Genomic DNA, 19,504 nt, shown 5'->3' with positions numbered 1-19,504 from the left:
ATGGAATTTGTGATGTATTCTATTGAATTCTGCTTGATCCGTACTCTCAGTGAGTAGTTTATGTTTATCTATAAATTTTTCCAGTTGGTTGTTAAACAGTTTTTCAAGAATTTCTGAGCATTGAGGTAGTAAAGAGACCGGCCTGCAGTTTATGAAATGGTGTTTGTTGCCAGATTTGTATAGAGGTATAACTTTTGCTATTTTCATTCTGTCTGGAAATCGACTAGTTTGAAATGATAAATTACAGATGTACGTAAACGGTTTTATAATAGCCTTACTATATCTTTTAACCACTATCATATCAATATCAATTGGGTTCCGGCTTGAGTGAACGCTGGTGCGCCTGGCTACTGCTACTCACCGGTACATTTTCGATTATTTAGATTATTTGGATTCAGATTTGAATTAACAGGGACATTCACACTCAGGACCAGATTGATCTCTGCCAGGGATTGATTTGCAACGCTTGTCCTCAACATCTGCTATTTCAGCTGAATGTGCTCTGACGTCTTCTTCTCAGTGAGCTGCACTAGCTTAACTGTTTGAGCTATTTTAGCCTACCTGTTCGTCGCGCCGGCTGGCTCGGCTCCTTTTCCTCCACATAATCGAAGATGTGGCCCAAGATGTTCCTGAGCTGGTCGGCACTATTATGGATTCTCCTGACGCTCGTCTACCATCCTATGGCTGGTCTGCTCCGCTATACAGCCGCTGAGCTCCTGCACCTTCGCGAGCAGCTGTCGCTCCCGTCGCCGGTGGAGCTCCACTACCACCCAGACATCACTTTCCAGCCTCGCCGGAGATACATCCATCGCGGGTCCCGCAGGATTTTCCATAACTCCAATGGAACTAAATCGTTTTGGTCTGCTACTTGCCGCCCTCGCAGGAACCCTGATCGGGTTGTCAACAGTGTTGGGTAAGTTACTTTAAAATAGTAACTTAGTTACATTACTAGTTACTTCTATCAAAAGTAACTCAGTTACTTTAAGTTACTCGTTACTTTCAAAGTAACTAGTTACTACGGAAAGTAACTTTGGTTTTACTCAGAATTATCTTGTTAATGTGTTGCTTCCATAACTTTGCCAGTCTTCTAGCTTGCTTACTTGCCACAAGTGCACTGTGCCACCTACCAATAGAAAGGAAAAGATAATGTGCATATTTCCACGAGAGAAATCACACGCCTGGACCGTCATTGACTGCTGCCATGATCCTAGCCTACGTCACAGCGTCATGTGCGCCTTTTACATCCAACACAAAAACTGCAGTCGTGGTGCTTTCGATTGTACTCAGAACTCGGAAATTCTGCCTTCTGAATAGGAAGATGTAGGTAACAGCAGACTGCAGATGAGCTGCATACAGGGCTGGACGGGGACAAAAAATCGGCCCGGGCATTTTGACCAGAGACCGGCCCGCCATTATAGGAAAAATCATAAAGCCTTTGAATGAAAACAAACGCTGTTGTGACAGTGATGTTCACTGTTCTGATGGTATATATGCATCAATCTATCAATCCTTTGTTGTAAGATTCAGATAATTATTTGTTAAAAGCTAGACACTTTAAATGAGAATAAGAAAGTATTTCTTTGTGCCCACCTCTCCCTGTTAATGCCCTACCTGGCCCCCCTGGCAAAACTTTGCTAGATCCGCCCCTGCACAGTTACCAGCTGTCAGCTACTTAGAAAAAGGATCCTGGTGTTATCTGTCTCTCAGAAACAGTTCATAACTTCCCTTCAACTCATTCATGTCACCTAAAAGGTAAACCTGTTTCTCCATCACCTGTTCAGCTCTGATGATTCAGTAAGGACATCTCCTGGTTTCATCTTCATGTTTCCCTCTCACCACATAACCAAACCCACATCATGACCAGTAGCTTTACAGCTGTGGCTCCAGCAAACATCAGCTGATACTAGAAATTAATATTAAATAAATTCTAACAACAGCTGATCAAGCTTAAATGTGCTGCTATTGTATAACGCGACATCGGCTGGTTTCCTGTTTCTGCCGCAAAATGGGCGATAAACAAACAAGAGAGCCGATCAGCTGATCATTGATCAGTTTTCATGATTGAAGTAGAAATGGGAGAGGGAGGGGGGAGAATGAAAGAAGAAGAGGCAGCTGTGCAGCAAACACAGAATAAATCCAGCTTTGTGTCTTTTTCATTGTAGCTGAAGTCCGGGACAAACTGTTCCTTTTCACTTCAATAATAAGAAACGCGTAATATTTTCTCTGAATACCAGACGGGATGGTTGGCAACTCTAATAACTTATGAACAAAATAAAGTTCAACATCATTAACTTCATAGCACCCACCCAGCTGTATAGAAACTCCGTCATGCTAGCTAGTATGTAGTATGGAAAAAGTCAGAATAACGAAAATAAACTCCACCTAAACTTGGTTTATATCTCACCCAGATAGACTGCAGATCATAACTTCTTACCTGAAGTTCACACTTGGACCGGCGGCCGCCTCGGGTCTCTTTTCCTTCTGCGTCCTCTTTCCCTCATCCACCTGCTGGCCTCCACCACTTGCTAATGTTACAGAATCTGTGGAAGCTCCGCGATAGCCACCACACGAAGTAACGAGTAACAACCCTATCTAAATCCCAGTAACGACTAACGCGTTCCTGATTTTGGCATAATAACTAGTTACCGTGCTCGTTACCACAATAATAACGTAGTTACTGTAACGCGTTACTTAATAACGCGTTAGTCCCAAAACTGGTTGTCAACCACCAATATCTAGCCCACCTGCCCAGGGCGCCGACCGCGATTAGCAAAAAAGAAAATACTCCACTCAGTTTCGGTCTTCTAAACATTCACTCACTGACAAATAAGGGGCCTCTCATCCAAGACCTCCTATCTGACCGTAAGTTTGACTTTTTCTGCTAAACTGAAACCTGGCAACAACCTGATGACTTTTCTCAGCTAAATGAATCTACTCCTCTGGGGTTTGTTTACCTTTCTAAACCTCGCTGCATAGGTCGTGGGGGTGGTCTCGCGATCTTCTTTCGCTAGCATTTGAATGTCCCGCCAGTTAATCTTGATACCTTTAGTTCCCGTGAGTGCCTTGCATGTGAGCTGACTGGACCCATTCCCACCATCATAGCTACTGTATACCGCCCCCCTAAACCTAACCCTGTCTTCCTCAGTGACTTTGCTAATCTACTAACCCATCTTTCATCTCTCTCCCCAAATGTGATCTTGGTGGGAAATTTCAACATTCATATGGACAATAATGACCGTCTGCTCACCAGAGACTTTTCCTCTTGTCTCGAAGGCTCTGAATTTAAACAATTTATCGACTTTGCCATTCACTCTAAAGGACGCACCCTGGACTTGGTCTGCTGTTCTGGTCTTACTCCCTCGAATCTTTCTGCTACTGAAATCCCCATAACTGACCACTTCCTCCTTTCATTTAACCTCACTCTCTGCTGCTCTTCTACCAAGCCAACCCGTCTCATCACGTTCCGCAACATCAACAACATTGATATGGACATTCTCACTACCAGTTTGGACAATGTTCAGATTCCGGACTTCTATTCTACTCCTGATGATTTCTTGTTGTATTATAATAATTGTCTACGCATTGTCCTTGATTCTCTGGCTCCTGTAAAAACCCACTCTGTTTCCTTTGCTCACTCTGCTACCTAGTTTACCTCTGACCTCCAAGCTCTGAAGGCCAAAGCTCGGCAGCTAGAGCATAAATATTAGAAATCTGGTTTAACTGTTGATTCAGAAATCTATAAATACCATGTACTTCAGTATAAAGACTCCATCAGCAAGGCCAAACAAAGTTTCTACTCTGGTATTATCAGGTCTTATTAGGGTAATGCAAGGACTCTGTTTTCAGTTCTCAACAAACTAATTCAACCCCCCAACGCTTTACCACCACACTTCTATTCCTCTGAAACCTGCAACTCCTTGATGCTGTTCTGGACTACGAAAATGAATAACATCCACCAGCAACTCAGATCAAATGTTGTGTCTACCTCCTCTCCAGAACCTTTTCTCCTTTTTGAGCCGTTTTCCACTGTTTATCTTCCCGATTTATCCGATATTTCCGAGTTCATATGTAAATCAAAGCCTGCCTAATGTCATCTTGACCCCATGCCCACAGGGCTTGTGAAATCCTGCCTCTCTTCTCTACTCCCACTCATCTCTGCTATCATTCACTCTTCTCTCACCACCGGTATCGTTCCCTCCTTATTCAAGACTGATTCAAAAAACCTTCTTTAAATCCTAACAACTTTAACAACCTCCGTCCGATTTCCAATTTACCCTTCATTTCTAAAATACTCGAACAAGTGGTTGCAGCTCAACTTCATGTTCACCTGGTTAATAATAATATTTACGAGAGATTTCGATCTGGTTTTCGCTCATGTCACAGTACAGAAACTGCTTTACTTAAAGTCACTAACGATCTTCTAATCAGAGCTGACTCTGGCCTTCTCACCATTCTCGTCCTTTTAGATCTGAGTTCAGCCTTCGACACCATCTCTCACTCTGTACTTCTAAGCAGACTTTCCTCTCTCAGCATCTCCGACACACCGCTTGCCTGGTTTCAATCATATCTCCTCGACCGCTCCCAGTTTATTCAACTAAGATCATTCCGCTCTCATCTATTGCCCGTCACCTCTGGTGTACCACAAGGCTCAGTTTTAGGCCCTCTTCATAACATACATCCTCCCTCTAGGTACCATTTTCCGCTAATTTGATCTTCAGTTTCACTGTTTTGCTGATGACACCCAGTTATATCTCTCTTGCAGACCTGATTCCTCCCTCCCACCTTCCTCCCTTTCAGAATGTCTATCCGAGTTAAAATCCTGGTTTATCTCTAATTTTCTAAAGCTCAACGAGAATAAAACTGAAATCCTTATTATTGGCACCAAATCCAACCTTTTGAAGGTGAACCATTTATCACTCACCATCGATAACTCCACAGTTTTCCCTTCTCCTCAGGTTAAGAGCCTTGGTGTCATCCTAGACAGTTCACTTTCCTATAAATCTCACATCAGTAATCTCACCGTTCTGCCTACTTCCATCTACGTAACATTAACAGATTGCTTCCTTCTCTTTCCACCCAGTCTATGTCCATTCTTGTCCACAGTCTTGTTACCTCCTGTATTGACTACTGCAATTCTCTTTTGCATGGTCTCCCCCAAAAATTCCCCCATAAGCTTCAACTGGTTCAGAACTCTGCTGCTCGCATTATCATCAGAACCCCCTCCTACCAGCACATCACCCTGTTCTTCAGGAACTTCACTGGCTCCCTGTGAAATTCCGGATAATATTCAAACTTCTTCTGCTCACCTTCAAGGCCCTTCATAACCTCGTTCCTCCTTACCTTTCTGACCTGTTAAGCACTACCTGTTCTGCCCGTTCACTTCGTTCTTCTTCTATCCAGCTTGCTGTACCTTCTTTCCGCCTCACCACCATGGGAAGCAGAGCTTTCAGCTGCTCTGCTCCCAGACTGTGGAGCTCTCTACCCTCAAATATAAGAAACATTGGTTCTCTCCCCCAGTTTAAATCCCAACTCAAAACCCATCTGTTCAAATCTGCATATTCACTGTGAATCCAATGTTAGTTAATTTTATCCTGTGCTTTTTGTTTTATTGTTCTTATTTTGACATTGTTTTATTATGTTTTGATCCTATTGTAAAGTGTCCTTGGGTGACTTGAAAGGCGCTCATAAATAAAATTTATTATTATTATTATTAATATCAGTACAATCCAAAGATTGCCACAACCTCCATATTATATTCTTCACGGTCATTACAAATTAAATACTTGGGATAGTTCTCTTGTCCAGCCCCACATTTTATAACACTGTTCAGTATTTCCCATAAACTTTTAATATTATTTCTATTTATATCTAAATGCTTCTTATAGTATTCCTTTTTACTATATTTAAGTATATTAATTAACTTATTTTTATATCTTTTGTATCTGATTTCAGCATCTTCAGTTCTCTTTCTTAAGAAATCTCTGTATAGAGCATTTTTCTTTATAGAGGCATTTTGCAGACCTTTTCTTATCCATGGACAGCCCATATATTTATGTTTTCTACTATATCGCTTTATTGGACAGTTGGTATTATACAATAATGTAAACATTCTAAGGAATTCATTATACGCACTATGAACGTCTTGTTTCTGATATATTTCACCCTAGTTCGGTTTCATTAAATTTTTTTTCAATGCATTCACTCTTTCTTCTGTTCTTCCTTGTCTGTACTCTTTTTTACTGTCCACTTTATTGATCTTGTAATTCCTATCATAGATTGTAAAAATTGGAAGATGGTCACTTATGTCTTTAATCAGGAGTCCACTTACAGTCTTAAAAATGTTGTCTATGAGAGTTGCACAATGTGATGTGATCCTGGTAGTCTAGTAATTTTTCTGCATTTTGGATGTGAAGGAGCTTTACCTCCACAAGTTCAAGGATACTTTTCTGCTGCAACCTGATAGTGGAAATTTCCTCCATTAAGAAGTAAAGAGACCTTTTAATGTCCCCGACTTCCTCAGCTGACGGAGTCCTCTTCAGCCCCATTGTATCTGGTTCCACTGGTAGCAGGTTCAGTCAGCTGTTTCCTGGGTCAGCCGTTAGCTTTCTCAGCTGTTAGCCTGGTAGCTTGTTGGCTAGCCTGCAATTACCTCTTTAACTTTGATAATCCAGTCCAATATCCTGTATCAGAGTCATACAGTTATAACAGTCATGATTGTGTTTTTGAATGGATGTCCAAGGTGTAGTTTATACACTGGAGTAAGTATCTTGTTTGCACTAAAGAGGTTTGATATTAATGTCATAGACGGTTGTAATGCAGACACCCAAAATGCAGACGGAGACGGGAAACTCAAAAACACTGAAAGGCAAATAATGCAAAACTTTACTGGGACATATATAAACTAAACATACGAAGAGGCACACAGGGGAAACGCACAGCCATGAGGGAGAATGCAACACTATACTTACAGAGACAGCGGCAAACACAAAGTACAATGACGAGGGAACCGAAGACACATAAGGAACGCAAGACTGACACATGAGTTTGACAGAGAAGTGGAGGAAAGGTAGATTAGAGGGAGCGAGGGAACGAGAGGAGACATGAGAAACATAACAGGCAGGGGGGAAGAGAGTGAAACATGAGGAGGGAAGCAAGACACAATAACTCACAACATATATAAACACAGACACACACAGAGACACAGAGGCCAAAGACACAAGAGGGAATCTGATCATCAAGACGCTAAACAGGGAATATAAGAAACTCAAAACAGAATAACTAAGACTACAAATGAACCAGAGTATGAACTATGATACAAAGTAACACTAAAACATGTGGTGGCAGATTTCTTTTCTCATGTATTAATCACATATTTAATCATATCACATTAGTTATAGTAATATCACTTTCTCACTTTACTATAGTAAGAGCTCTCCTGCCACTCCTTTACATGCATGTGGAAAGTTAACACAGTGAGGCCGTTGTAATGAGAGACGTTAAACAGATAGTGAGGCTCCTTCTGCTTATCAGGGATGTAAATTCTTAGGTGATGGCTAAGCAGAAAACAAGGTCATAATTCTCTCTGTGAGGGAGGAGGTATAGCCCCCCCCCCCCCCCCATGAGAGGGGCCAACATGTAAGAGTTTGAGGAATGTTCTTTGTCTGTGTCTCTGTATATGCTATATAAGATGTAAGGGTGGTGGCCACAATTCAGAGATGTCCTGGTGTTTCACTGGGATGCTCTCTCCACATTGTGTTTATTAAACCCACTTCAAATCAAGCTCACTGGGTGTGTTGCAGGTTATTGTTAACATTTCCATGACAATTTGGTGTCACGAACAGGATTCCTCACGTGAGTTTCGCTGAATCGCAGGTATGCGGTGACTGGCCATCCTGGGGGAAAATTGTCCCAGTCCCACCGTTCTTTTGTTTTCAAAAAGGGGGAACTGCTAGAGGCCTTCAGCGACTCACACATGCAGGAATTTAACGAACTATGAGGAAAGAAATGGGAAAAGAATCTGCAACGGTGAGCTGTTTTGATTTGGGGGGAGTTTTCAAGCGGACCACAAAAAGGGAAAACCTCAAAAAAACGACGCCTAAATTATGGATTGTCGTGGGAAGGACTTTTCTGTCCTTGGGAAGGACTCTTCTGTCTTTGGGTTTATGGTTTTTAGCACTTTGTACCGAAGCAAAGGCTGCAGAGGGGACGCCCGGCTGCAATGGGTGCTGAGCTCAGCAAAGCGGCTACAGGAGCCGTGGGGAGGTTGTGTCCCTGGAGGTGGTCTGGGTGAAAACTCCAAATGGGTGAAGTATGTGTTGTGTAAGAGAAAGATGTTGACAGGAATAAGAGTTTTGTTTGTTTGTTTGTAGTTTTTTTTAAAGTTGTTGTTGCTTTTGTTGTTTTCTTTTTCTTTCTTTTTTTTTGTTTTTGTTTTGGATGGACCACTGGGAGGGAAACCTCAGGAATACGACACCTAATTTCAGGACTGTTGTGGGAAGGACTCTGTCCTTAGTTTATGGTGTTTAACACTTTTGCACCATAAGGAAAAGGCTGGACGGCGAACACGCTTGTCCACAAAGCTGAGATCAGCAGTACGGCCACCTCCAGGTGGTCCGGGCAAATCCAGGTTTTGATTGGATGATTTTTTTTCTCTTTCAGAAATATGGGAAAGAATACGTACAGTCTGAAGTGTGTAGAAACTGAGGAATGCAGTTTCACTTGGTGTTCGCTCGCTCTGTGGTATAGTATCACTTCCTGTTCCTGCTCAAACACAGTGGTGTTTCTGAGTAGCTTATTTGCTTAGCAGTTTAATTAACAACTTTTAAATACATTCTTTTTTCACAGTATAATCTTCACGTGCTTCATCCGAAGCACACTTTCTGTGTACTCACTACCTAATTTATAGCCAAAGTATTCACTCACTGTCTCTGTACTGTTTCGCTAGCTTAGCTCGTAGCCGACTCGTTAGCACCATGGCTACTTCACCTGTCCCTTCTGCACTTTCTTGCTCATTGTGTCAGATGTTTAGTTACTCCTCGGCCTCCTTTAGCAGTAATGATATCTGTAACAAATGTAGCATATTTGCAGCTCTGGAGGCCAGGATTACTGAACTGGAGACTCGGCTTCGCACCCTTCACTCACCCTTAGCTAGCCAGGCCCCTGTAGCTGGTGCAGCCGAAGATAGCATAGGCCCCGCTAGCTGTTCCCCGGCAGATCCCAAGCAGCTGCGGAAAGAGGGCGGCTGGGTAACGGTGAGGAGGAAGCATAGTCCTAAACAGAAGCCCCAGGTACACCACCAACCCGTTCATGTGTCTAACCGTTTTTCCCCACTCGGTGACACAACCGCTGGGGGTCAAACTCTGGTAACTGGTGATTCTGTTCTCAGAGATGTGAAGCTAGAGACACCGGCAACCAGTAAAATCATAATTCACGTCGGCAGTAATGACACCCGGTTACACCAATCGGAGGTCACTAAAATCAATATTGAATCGGTGTGCAACTTTGCCAAAACAATGTCGGACTCTGTAGTTTTCTCTGGTCCCCTCCCCAATCAGACCAGGAGTGACATGTTTAGCCGCATGTTCTCCTTAAATTGCTGGCTGTCTGAGTGGTGTCCCAGAAATGATGTGGGCTTCATAGATAATTGGCAAACCTTCTGGAGGAAACCTGGTCTTGTTAGGAGAGATGGCATCCATCCCACTTTGGATGGAGCAGCTCTCATTTCTAGAAATATCGACAAATTTATTAAACCCCTCAAAATATGACTATCCAGAGTTGGGACCAGGAAGCAGAGTTGCAGTCTTACACGCCTCTCTGCAGCTTCTCTCCTCCTGCTACCCCCCCCAAAAACCCATCTCCATAGAGACTGTGTCTGCTTCCAAAAAGACAAAAAACAAACTAAAAACCAGCAACAAACAACTTAAACAATCACAAAGAAAGAACAATACAGTATCCACATCTGAACCAAAGAGTAAAACAGTGAAATGTGGATTATTAAATATTAGGTCTCTCTCCTCCAAGTCTCTGTTAGTACATGACTTAATAATTGATCAACAAATTGATTTACTCTGCCTTACAGAAACCTGGTTGCAGCAGGATGATTATGTTAGTTTAAATGAATCAACACCCCCGAGTCATTCTAACTACCAGAAATCTCGAAGCACAGGTCGAGGGGGCGGTGTGGCAGCAATTTTTCACACCAGTCTATTAATTAATGAAAGACCAAGACAGACTTTTAATTCATTTGAAAGCCTGATGCTTAACATTGTCCACCCCAGCTGTGAAACTCAGAAGCCAGTCTTACTTGTTATCATCTACCGTCCACCTGGGCCTTACACAGAGTTTCTGTCTGATTTCTCAGACTTTATATCTAACTTAGTTCTGTGCTCAGATAAAATAATTATTGTGGGTGATTTTAACATCCATGTTGATGCTAAAAATGACAGCCTCAACATGGCATTTAATCTGTTGTTAGACTCAATTGGTTTCTCTCAAAATGTAAAAGAACCCACCCACCACTTTAATCACACTCTAGATCTTGTTTTAACATATGGCATAGAAACTGAACATTTAACAGTGTTTCCTGAAAACCCTCTCCTGTCTGATCATTTCCTGATAACATTTACATTTACAATAATTGATTACGTAGCAGTGGAGAGTGGACATTATCAAAGTAGATGTCTTTCTGAAAGCGCTGTAACTAAGTTCAAGAATATAATCCAGCCACTGTTATCATCGTCAATGCCCTGTACCAACACAGAGCAGAGCAGCTATCTGAACGCTACCCCAACAGAGGTCGATTATCTTGTTAATAATTTCACCTCCTCACTACGTACGACTCTGGATACTGTAGCTCCTGTGAAAACTAAGGTCTCTAATCAGAAGTACCTGACCCCGTGGTATAATTCTCAAACACGTACCCTAAAGCAGATGACTCGTAATCTGGAGAGGAAATGGCGTGTCACAAATTTAGAGGATCATCATTTAGCCTGGAGAAATAGTTTGTTGCTTTATAAGAAAGCCCTCCACAAAGCCAGAACAGCTTACTACTCATCACTGATTGAAGAAAATAAGAACAACCCCAGGTTTCTCTTCAGCACTGTAGCCAGGCTGACAAAAAGTCAGAGCTCTTTTGAGCCAACCATCCCTTTAACGTTAACTAGTGATGACTTCATGAACTTCTTCACAAATAAAATTTTTATCATTAGAGGAAAAAATTACCAATAATCATCCCACAGATGTAATATTATCTACAGCTACTCTTAGTACCATTGATGTTAAGTTAGACTCTTTTTCTCCAATCGATCTTTCTGAGTTAACTTCAATAATTACTTCCTCCAAACCATCAACGTGTCTTTTAGACCCCATTCCTACAAAACTGCTCAAAGAAGTCCTGCCATTGATTAATTCTTCGATCTTAAATATGATCAACCTATCTCTAATAATCGGCTATGTACCACAGGCCTTCAAGGTGGCTGCAGTTAAACCTTTACTCAAAAAGCCATCTCTAGACCCAGCAGTCTTAGCTAATTATAGGCCAATCTCCAACCTTCCTTTCATATCAAAAATCCTTGAAAGAGTAGTTGTCAAACAGCTAACAGATCATCTGCAGAGGAATGGTTTATTTGAAGAGTTTCAGTCAGGTTTCAGAGTTCATCACAGCACAGAAACAGCTTTAGTGAAGGTTACAAATGATCTTCTTATGACCTCTGACAGTGGCCTCATCTCTGTGCTTGTCCTTCTTGACCTTAGTGCAGCATTCGATACTGTTGACCATAATATCCTATTAGAGCGATTAGAACATGCTGTAGGTATTACAGGTATTGCACTGCAGTGGTTTGTATCATACCTATCTAATAGACTCCAATTTGTGCATGTAAATGGAGAGTCTTCTTCACACACTGAGGTTAATTATGGAGTTCCACAGGGTTCAGTGCTAGGACCAATTCTGTTTACATTATACATGCTTCCCTTAGGCAGCATCATTAGAAGACATAGCATACATTTTCACTGCTATGCAGATGACACCCAGCTCTATCTGTCCATGAAGCCTGATAACACACACCAATTAGTTAAACTGCAGGAATGTCTTAAAGACATAAAGACCTGGATGGCCACTAACTTTCTGCTTCTTAATTCAGATAAAACTGAGGTCATTGTACTCGGCGCTGAAAAGCTTAGAAATATGGTATCTAACCAGATTCTTACTCTGGATGGCATTACCTGGGCCTCCAGTAACACTGTGAGGAACCTTGGAGTCATTTTTGACCAGGATATGTCCTTCAACGCACATATTAAACATATATGTAAGACTGCGTTCTTCCATTTGCGCAACATCTCTAAAATTAGAAATATCCTGCCTCAGAGTGACGCTGAAAAACTAGTTCATGCATTTATTACTTCCAGGCTGGACTACTGCAATTCATTATTATCAGGATGTCCAAAAAACTCACTGAAAAGCTTTCAGCTAATCCAAAATGCTGCAGCAAGAGTCCTGACAGGGACTAGAAAGAGAGAGCAGATTTCTCCTGTTTTGGCTTCCCTTCATTGGCTTCCTGTTAAATCCAGAATTGAATTCAAAATCCTGCTCCTCACATACAAGGTCTTAAATAATCAGGCCCCATCTTATCTTAATGACCTTGAAGTACCATATCACCCTATTAGAGCACTTCGCTCCCGCTCTGCAGGCCTACTTGTTGTTCCTAGAGTATTTAAAAGTAGAATGGGAGGCAGAGCCTTCAGTTTTCAGGCCCCTCTTCTGTGGAACCAGCTTCCAGTTTGGATTCGGGAGACAGACACTATCTCTACTTTTAAGATTAGGCTTAAAACTTTCCTTTTTGCTAAAGCATATAGTTAGGGCTGGACCAGGTGACCCTGAATCCTCCCTTAGTTATGCTGCAATAGACGTAGGCTGCCGGGGGATTCCCATGATGCATTGAGTTTTTCCTTTCCAGTCACCTTTCTCGCTCACTATGTATTAACAGACCTCTCTGTATTGAATCATATCTGTAATTAATCTCTGTCTCTCTTCCACAGCATGTCTTTTATCCTGTCTTCCTTCTCTCACCCCAACCAATCACAGCAGATGGCCCCGCCCCTCCCTGAGCCTGGTTCTGCCGGAGGTTTCTTCCTGTTAAAAGGGAGTTTTTCCTTCCCACTGTCGCCAAAGTGCTTGCTCATAGGGGGTCATATGATTGTTGGGTTTTTCTCTGTATCTATGAAGCGCCTTGAGGCGACTTTTGTTGTGATTTGGCGCTATATAAATAAAATTGAATTGAATTGAATTGAATTGAATTGAATTGAATCCCTAATTTAAATATAAGACTTGTATTTAATATTTTAATGAAAAACGGCTCCCTGATGTTTCGAACCCTGAACTGTAACCATCTCCAGCTGCTGCTTGTTCGTGTGTCCCTGTGCCTTCAGTTTGTATTCAATAAGTGGCTCTATAGAGTTGAGTTAGGCTGACTGACTTTGTTATAATATCCCATTTCTTTATCTTGATAAACTCTTCGGTTGCTTTTGCTTTGGCCCATTATCCAATCATGTTCGCTCTCACTCATCAGAATTCACACGACGTCTATCAGCAGTAACACAGATACCTGAAAGCCCTGAATTAAAGCTGAAGATCTGCACTTCAATCATATATTCAGTGTTTGTCAGTTGATTTTAAATCAAAGTCAACTGTCACTGACAAACAAACTGTGCATCTAATTGTATATAAACATGCACCTGCAGCAGAGCATGTTTAATTCATTGGTTATTAGACACAGTGTGTGTTTTCTGTCTCATACAGGCTCAGTTAGGCCTTACTGAGGCGGAGCTGAAGGAGCTCATCAGTGAGAGAGAGAGAAAAGTGGAGGAGGTGCACAGCTCGCTGCGAGAGATAAAGGTGAGTGATGTGGTGTCAACACGACTGCAGGATCGTATGTGTTTATTCTCTCACACGTGCACTTTGTTTGTTTGTTTTGTTAAGATAGCATGCTACATTGTTCCAGGAGCCAATCAGAGAGCAGAGATCTTTAGCTGACACTTAAAAACTGTTTGTATTCATGTGGCCGAGCTGCTCATGTTTAATGAAATCAGAAAAGAAAATGACAGAATAGATACACTTTCGTTTGTCACATTTTGCATTTATGTTTGTCTCTGAATTCTTCTTTTCTACTTTTCCGCTGGTCGCTGTGCTTTAATCAGGATACTGCAGAGAGAGAGACGGAGGGAGCCGTTTGTGCTTTTTCCAAGCTGATCTCCAGCGTGGAGCACTGCCAAGCTGAAGTCTTGGAGGTGACCAACTACAGAGACAATCATACTATTTTTGTCTCAAAGCAGACGAGACATTTGTCGGCATATTTGTGAACACACGCTTTCTGTGGCACCCAGGTGATAGAGATGACTCTTCGAGCGGCAGAGCGCAGAGCTCAGAGCGTGCTGAGAGAGCTGGAAGAAGAAATAGCTGAGCTCAAACGCAGGAGCTCAGCACTGAGTCAGCTGGCTCTGTCTGAGGACTACATCTTCTTTCTCAAGGTATGAAGAAATAATGAAATGACGCACCAGATAAAATAATACAGACGTTTGCAGTGCTCCACTAGTTACTCTCAGAAAGTAGCTATAAGTCCAGTTAAGGAATATACTGACGAGGTGAGAACTGAGATGCAGAGATGTGAAACCCTGGATCAGGATTACTCATCTTGCTAGAGGCACTCGCTGCTGGGAGACATGAACATGTCTTCTCCACTCTCCACTCTACTCCTGATGCTTTTATGTTATTGTTTGCTTAAAACTACCAAATGATTGTCAGAGAATTGTGAGAGCCACGGTTACTAATGGTACTAAAAGCTGGGGCGCCCCAGTCACGCTCACAGCACAGTTCGGTATAAGCAGCGTTTGTTAGGGTGCAGACACGTGACCAGGGAGGAGAGGGTTGTAGAGGTGCTCGTGGTGGCAACAGCAACGAGTGAATGAAGCTGATGAGCGTCGCCCATTCAGTCGCTAGAGGTTGCTGTTAGTCAGTGGGAAATTTCTTCCTCCAGCCTTGGACCAGTCGACCAGTCATTAGAAAAGAAGCATCCCCAAGCAGCTGGCAAAAAGTTTGTGATTCATTTGTCAGCAGCATGTTGTAGCACTGTAGTTCACTGGAATCGACAGATTCTCTGAGCTGAAGTGAAACAAGAACAAGAGAAGATTTAAACGAAATGTTGTGTCTTTTGAAACACATCGGCTGTGGCTGAGGCACGACTTTTCTGGTTTGTGCCACACCTTATACTCCTGCTCAGCCAGTAGGTAGTCAGTAGCAATCTGCTAGCAATCAAAGCATTTACTGGGAGGTTTTTGGTGCAAACTCCAGGAACCACTGCCAACTACCTTTCCAGCAGAAACTACTGATGTTTCCAGATGTAATCTGCAGTGAGGGGAGGGAGTGCATGGATGAGAGTCTGGAAACAAGCAGATATGTTCTGGAGAGACGAGAGAATGAAGGTTCGAGTTCAATGAGAGGGAGACAGGTGAACATGTAAGGAGTACATGGATGAGTTTGAAGGACGGTGCATGAGAGAGGTGCAGAAGAGAGTGCAGCAGGGTGGACCTTTTCCTAAACCGCCGATGAAAATGAAATCGGTGATTACTGGAATTTGTTATTTGGTAAATGGACTGATTGTTATATAGCGCTTTTCTACTCTCACTTGGCCCTAAGTAACTGGAATTTGGCTACTTTGAGCATATAGTATGATTAACATGATATGTAACATAGACTGTATGTCTTTATGACATTCCTATCCCCCTGCAGACGTTCCCTTCCCTGTCTGCACCTCCGCCGGCTAAGAACTGGTCCGGAGTCTCCGTGTCATCTCAGCTGACGTCAGGTGTGAGTCTCAGGTCCGTCAATCAGATGATGGTGCAGTTTCACAAAGAGCTGCGAGTACTGCCAGAAATCTGTAAGTCTTCATTCCCACCTCAAGTTAAACTGGGCAGTAAAGTCATGTTGAAGATTCAAAAGAGCAAATAGTGTCTGTAAACCTTTGCAACTCAATGGAACGTCTGTACAACAGCAACGTAGCCAAAAAAAGACCATCCACCAAGTTCAAACTCTGCATGATCATGTTTTCATTAACAAACATCAAATATTAACTGAACATTACAAAAATGTGTCTCTCCGTACTGGTAGGTCAGCAATCGTCATCAATCCAGTCGTTATCTAGACCCAACCTGAGTAAGTGTTTTAATGACAGCTTCTTTACATGCTAATATTCTTCTTCTAATAAATGACTTGAAGAAAATGTCAACAAGTTAATTTATCACATTTTCTTTGCAGATGTTAGGAGGGTTCAAGAATATGCAGGTATGGACTTTTTAGCGTTTACTTTTGTTTGAGCCCCGAGCTAAACTGGCAGGTTTTTAGAAACTTTCAAAGACGTTTTTGCATTTACAGTTTACCGGACATCATTCATCTTTAACCCGAACTCAAGTCAAGTCAGCTGTTACAGGATGGAGGAACTAACCATTGCTCTATCACTGTATCTGTCAGTCGACATCACTTTGGATCCCACCACAGCCCACCCACGTCTCACCGTCTCAGCAGATGGGAAGAGGGTTTACTGTGGAGATTGCCATCAGCTGGTACCAGACAACCTGAAACGCTTTGACCGGGTAGTGTGTGTGCTGGCCAACCAGGGCTTCAACTCAGGGCGCCATTACTGGGAGGTAAGCAATACGGAAACAAGCTCTTTTAGTTTAAACTCTCAGTCTCTACAAACAAAGCAGTCCATCTGATGGGACGTGGAGACATGAGCAAGGGGAGCTTTATGACATCTTGAGTTTAGTGAGAAGATTTTATGTTTCTTTTTGATAAATTACTGATTAATTCGTGTTTTTTATTTCTTTCTTTAACATATGGGGGATCTCCCATCATAACTGGAAAACTATGGCATCCACATTAAAGATCAAAGCGCACTGCAAATTCGGTGTCCAATGTCTAAATTAATCATTACCACAATGTCCTCTTTCAGGTGGAGGTAGGGGGGAAGACTGATTGGGACCTCGGCGTGGCCAGTCGGTCCATCAACCATAAGGGTAAAATCACCGTGAGCCCCGCCCATGGATACTGGTTTCTCAGCCTTCGGGATCACTCCGAGTTCGCCTTCAGAACAGAACCATCGACCAACTTGACGGTTCCCATCAGACCGTCCCGGGTGGGAATCTATGTCGACTATGACAAGGGACTGTTGTCCTTCTACAACGTAGATGCCAAAGTGCTAATGTTTACATTCACAGATAGTTTTTCTGACACCATCCATCCGTTCTTCAGCCCCTGTACAAATAAATCGGGACGCAATGAGGCTCCACTAATCATCTGTCCTGTTGCGATGACAGAATGATAAACTATATCAAGTGCTTTAAAGTACTGCTTCAAGACTTGGATACAGAAACATCTGCAACTAGTAACTGATCATTTTATTCTTTGCAGCACAATAAAGAAGAATATGGCCTTTGGTTAGCATATGCTAAAGCTGCCATTGTGATTAATGTTGGCAGAAAATGTGAAATTCTTTCTGGAAAATCCGTCAAACTAAAGATGAGCAAGGCCATCTGACCTGCTATCATCCTCAACGGCCTGCATTACCGATGGCATGGAGTCGCATGTGGATTTGGCAGTTTACACTTCTGGAAAGGCACACTTACTACATCATGAAACAAAAATGACACCAAAGAAGAGCCAGGACTGTTATATCAGAAAGTGCTCTCCTCGGCCATCAGACGTTTAGAGACTGCTGCACAAAAAGAAACAGTTCATTGTGTTCCTAAAGTTGGACTTTAGGATTTCTTTTAGGATGTGTTGCTGTCATCACATTAAAAATGGGAAAACACTTTCCTTAAAACATTTACAATGGCCATATTTTGGTCATGAATCAGTGTGTGTGTTGGTATGTCTGGACTACATTTTGTATGTGTGCTCTGTGCCTTTAAGAGTCTCTGCAGTCTCTCCTTTTTCTGATTGGCTGCCGCTGTCTCCGGCAGACCTGTCCTCAGCTGCCCAATTCATAGTATTTAATCCCTGTGTGTGTCCTGACAACAGCTAGGATAGTGTATAGTACTGTAAATAGCTTTGTCCATTTGTAAACAGCACTGAAGCCCATTTACTCGTGTACGTTTCCTCTTGTTTACTAAATTTGGGAGTTTGGGGTAGCGCTTGTCCTCGTCTAGTTTAGGTAGCACTTCTTTGGAAAAGCTTGTTTCCTTTGTAACTTTGGCTGATTTTGGTTCACCCTGGAGTTTCTGCTTCCAGTTTTGGTACGACTGATGTAGCAACAAACCTCACCTTTATCTGTGACGTGGCTGTTTCTGACTTTGGGGCCCAGGGCACCTTTTTTAACCCTTATGTTGCGCTCCTGTGCCCCCAGAGCGACAATATGTTCTCTGTGTTAATGTCCTATTCTGTGTTCTACTGATGAATCATTTGGAAGTCGTTTTTGAATGAGGGTTTTACACATATGTGATTCACTGATGTATGGATGATGTTTGCCACCTCTGTCACTGTTCGTGATTATTGTTTTGTCTTTATAAATTCTTAGATTAATTAAATAAGTATAATTGATGTGATTTGATCATTATTATGTGATTATGAATATAATTTGATTCTGCTTTTGCTTTTCTTCTTTAAAATACTTTTAAAAACTCCAGCAACTAAAAGACTAAATTGTGGACATTTCCATTCTAACCCTTAGTGAAGGTGAGAATTTGAGCATTAACCAGTTTTAGTGTGAATAGCTCTTACTGGTTACAGGCCCGTGTGACCTGCTGTCCAGAACCCAAAAATGAACCCGGTTAATTACCGGTTGGTTAATTACAAAGCTGCCAAAGCAGGGACGGCACTCGGACAGTGGGGCAGTGAGAGCCGAGCGAGCCCCCTCACCCACATCTGCTCCATCTGAACTCTGCACTGGCTGCTGGGTAATGCTCGCAGGATCAGACATTAGGACTCCAGTCCAGACTTCCTGTACAGGGCGCTGGTCAGAGGTCGACGTACTGTGGGAATGCTCTCTCTGTTATGCAGATAAAAAGGATCTACTTGTCGTAGTTATCTTAGCGACTTCAAACATGTCTTTCTCATTTCTTTGTTCCTCTCTGTGACGTGACAAGCATGGTTTGAATGTTTGGAATTATTTCCATGGAGACGGTCACAGAGCAAAATGTTGATGCTATCTGAGACAGAGAGAGACTGTTTCTGGTTAAAGACTTTAAGATGCTTAAAGTTGGTGCTACACACGTACACACACACACACACACACACGCACACACACACGCACACACACGTACACATACGTACGCACACACACACGTACACACACACAAACACACACAGACACACGCACACGCACACACACGTACACATACGTACGCACACACACACGTACACACACACACAACACACACACACACACGCACACACGCACACACACGTACACACGCACACACACACGCACACACACACACACACACGCGCGTACACACA

General features: G+C 42.5%; 1 protein-coding gene across 1 annotated transcript; it reads left to right on the top strand.

Moving 5' to 3' along the window:
- Positions 1-611: 611 nt before the first annotated feature.
- On the top strand, positions 612-19,223 carry LOC146517678 (uncharacterized). Its single transcript, XM_085163846.1, has 10 exons — positions 612-913; positions 7,842-7,872; positions 13,796-13,891; positions 14,194-14,283; positions 14,380-14,523; positions 15,782-15,929; positions 16,160-16,204; positions 16,307-16,333; positions 16,520-16,695; positions 17,001-19,223. The coding sequence occupies exons 1-10, from the start codon at positions 612-614 to the stop codon at positions 17,367-17,369; spliced, it is 1,428 nt and encodes a 475-aa protein (XP_085019972.1). The 3' UTR covers positions 17,370-19,223.
- Positions 19,224-19,504: the final 281 nt, after the last annotated feature.

This window comes from Neolamprologus multifasciatus, chromosome 6 (assembly GCF_963576455.1).
Source record: "Neolamprologus multifasciatus chromosome 6, fNeoMul1.2, whole genome shotgun sequence".
NCBI lineage: Eukaryota > Metazoa > Chordata > Actinopteri > Cichliformes > Cichlidae > Neolamprologus > Neolamprologus multifasciatus.
Note: the sequence above shows the minus strand (reverse complement) of the source record. Positions and strands in the feature narration are given on the sequence as shown.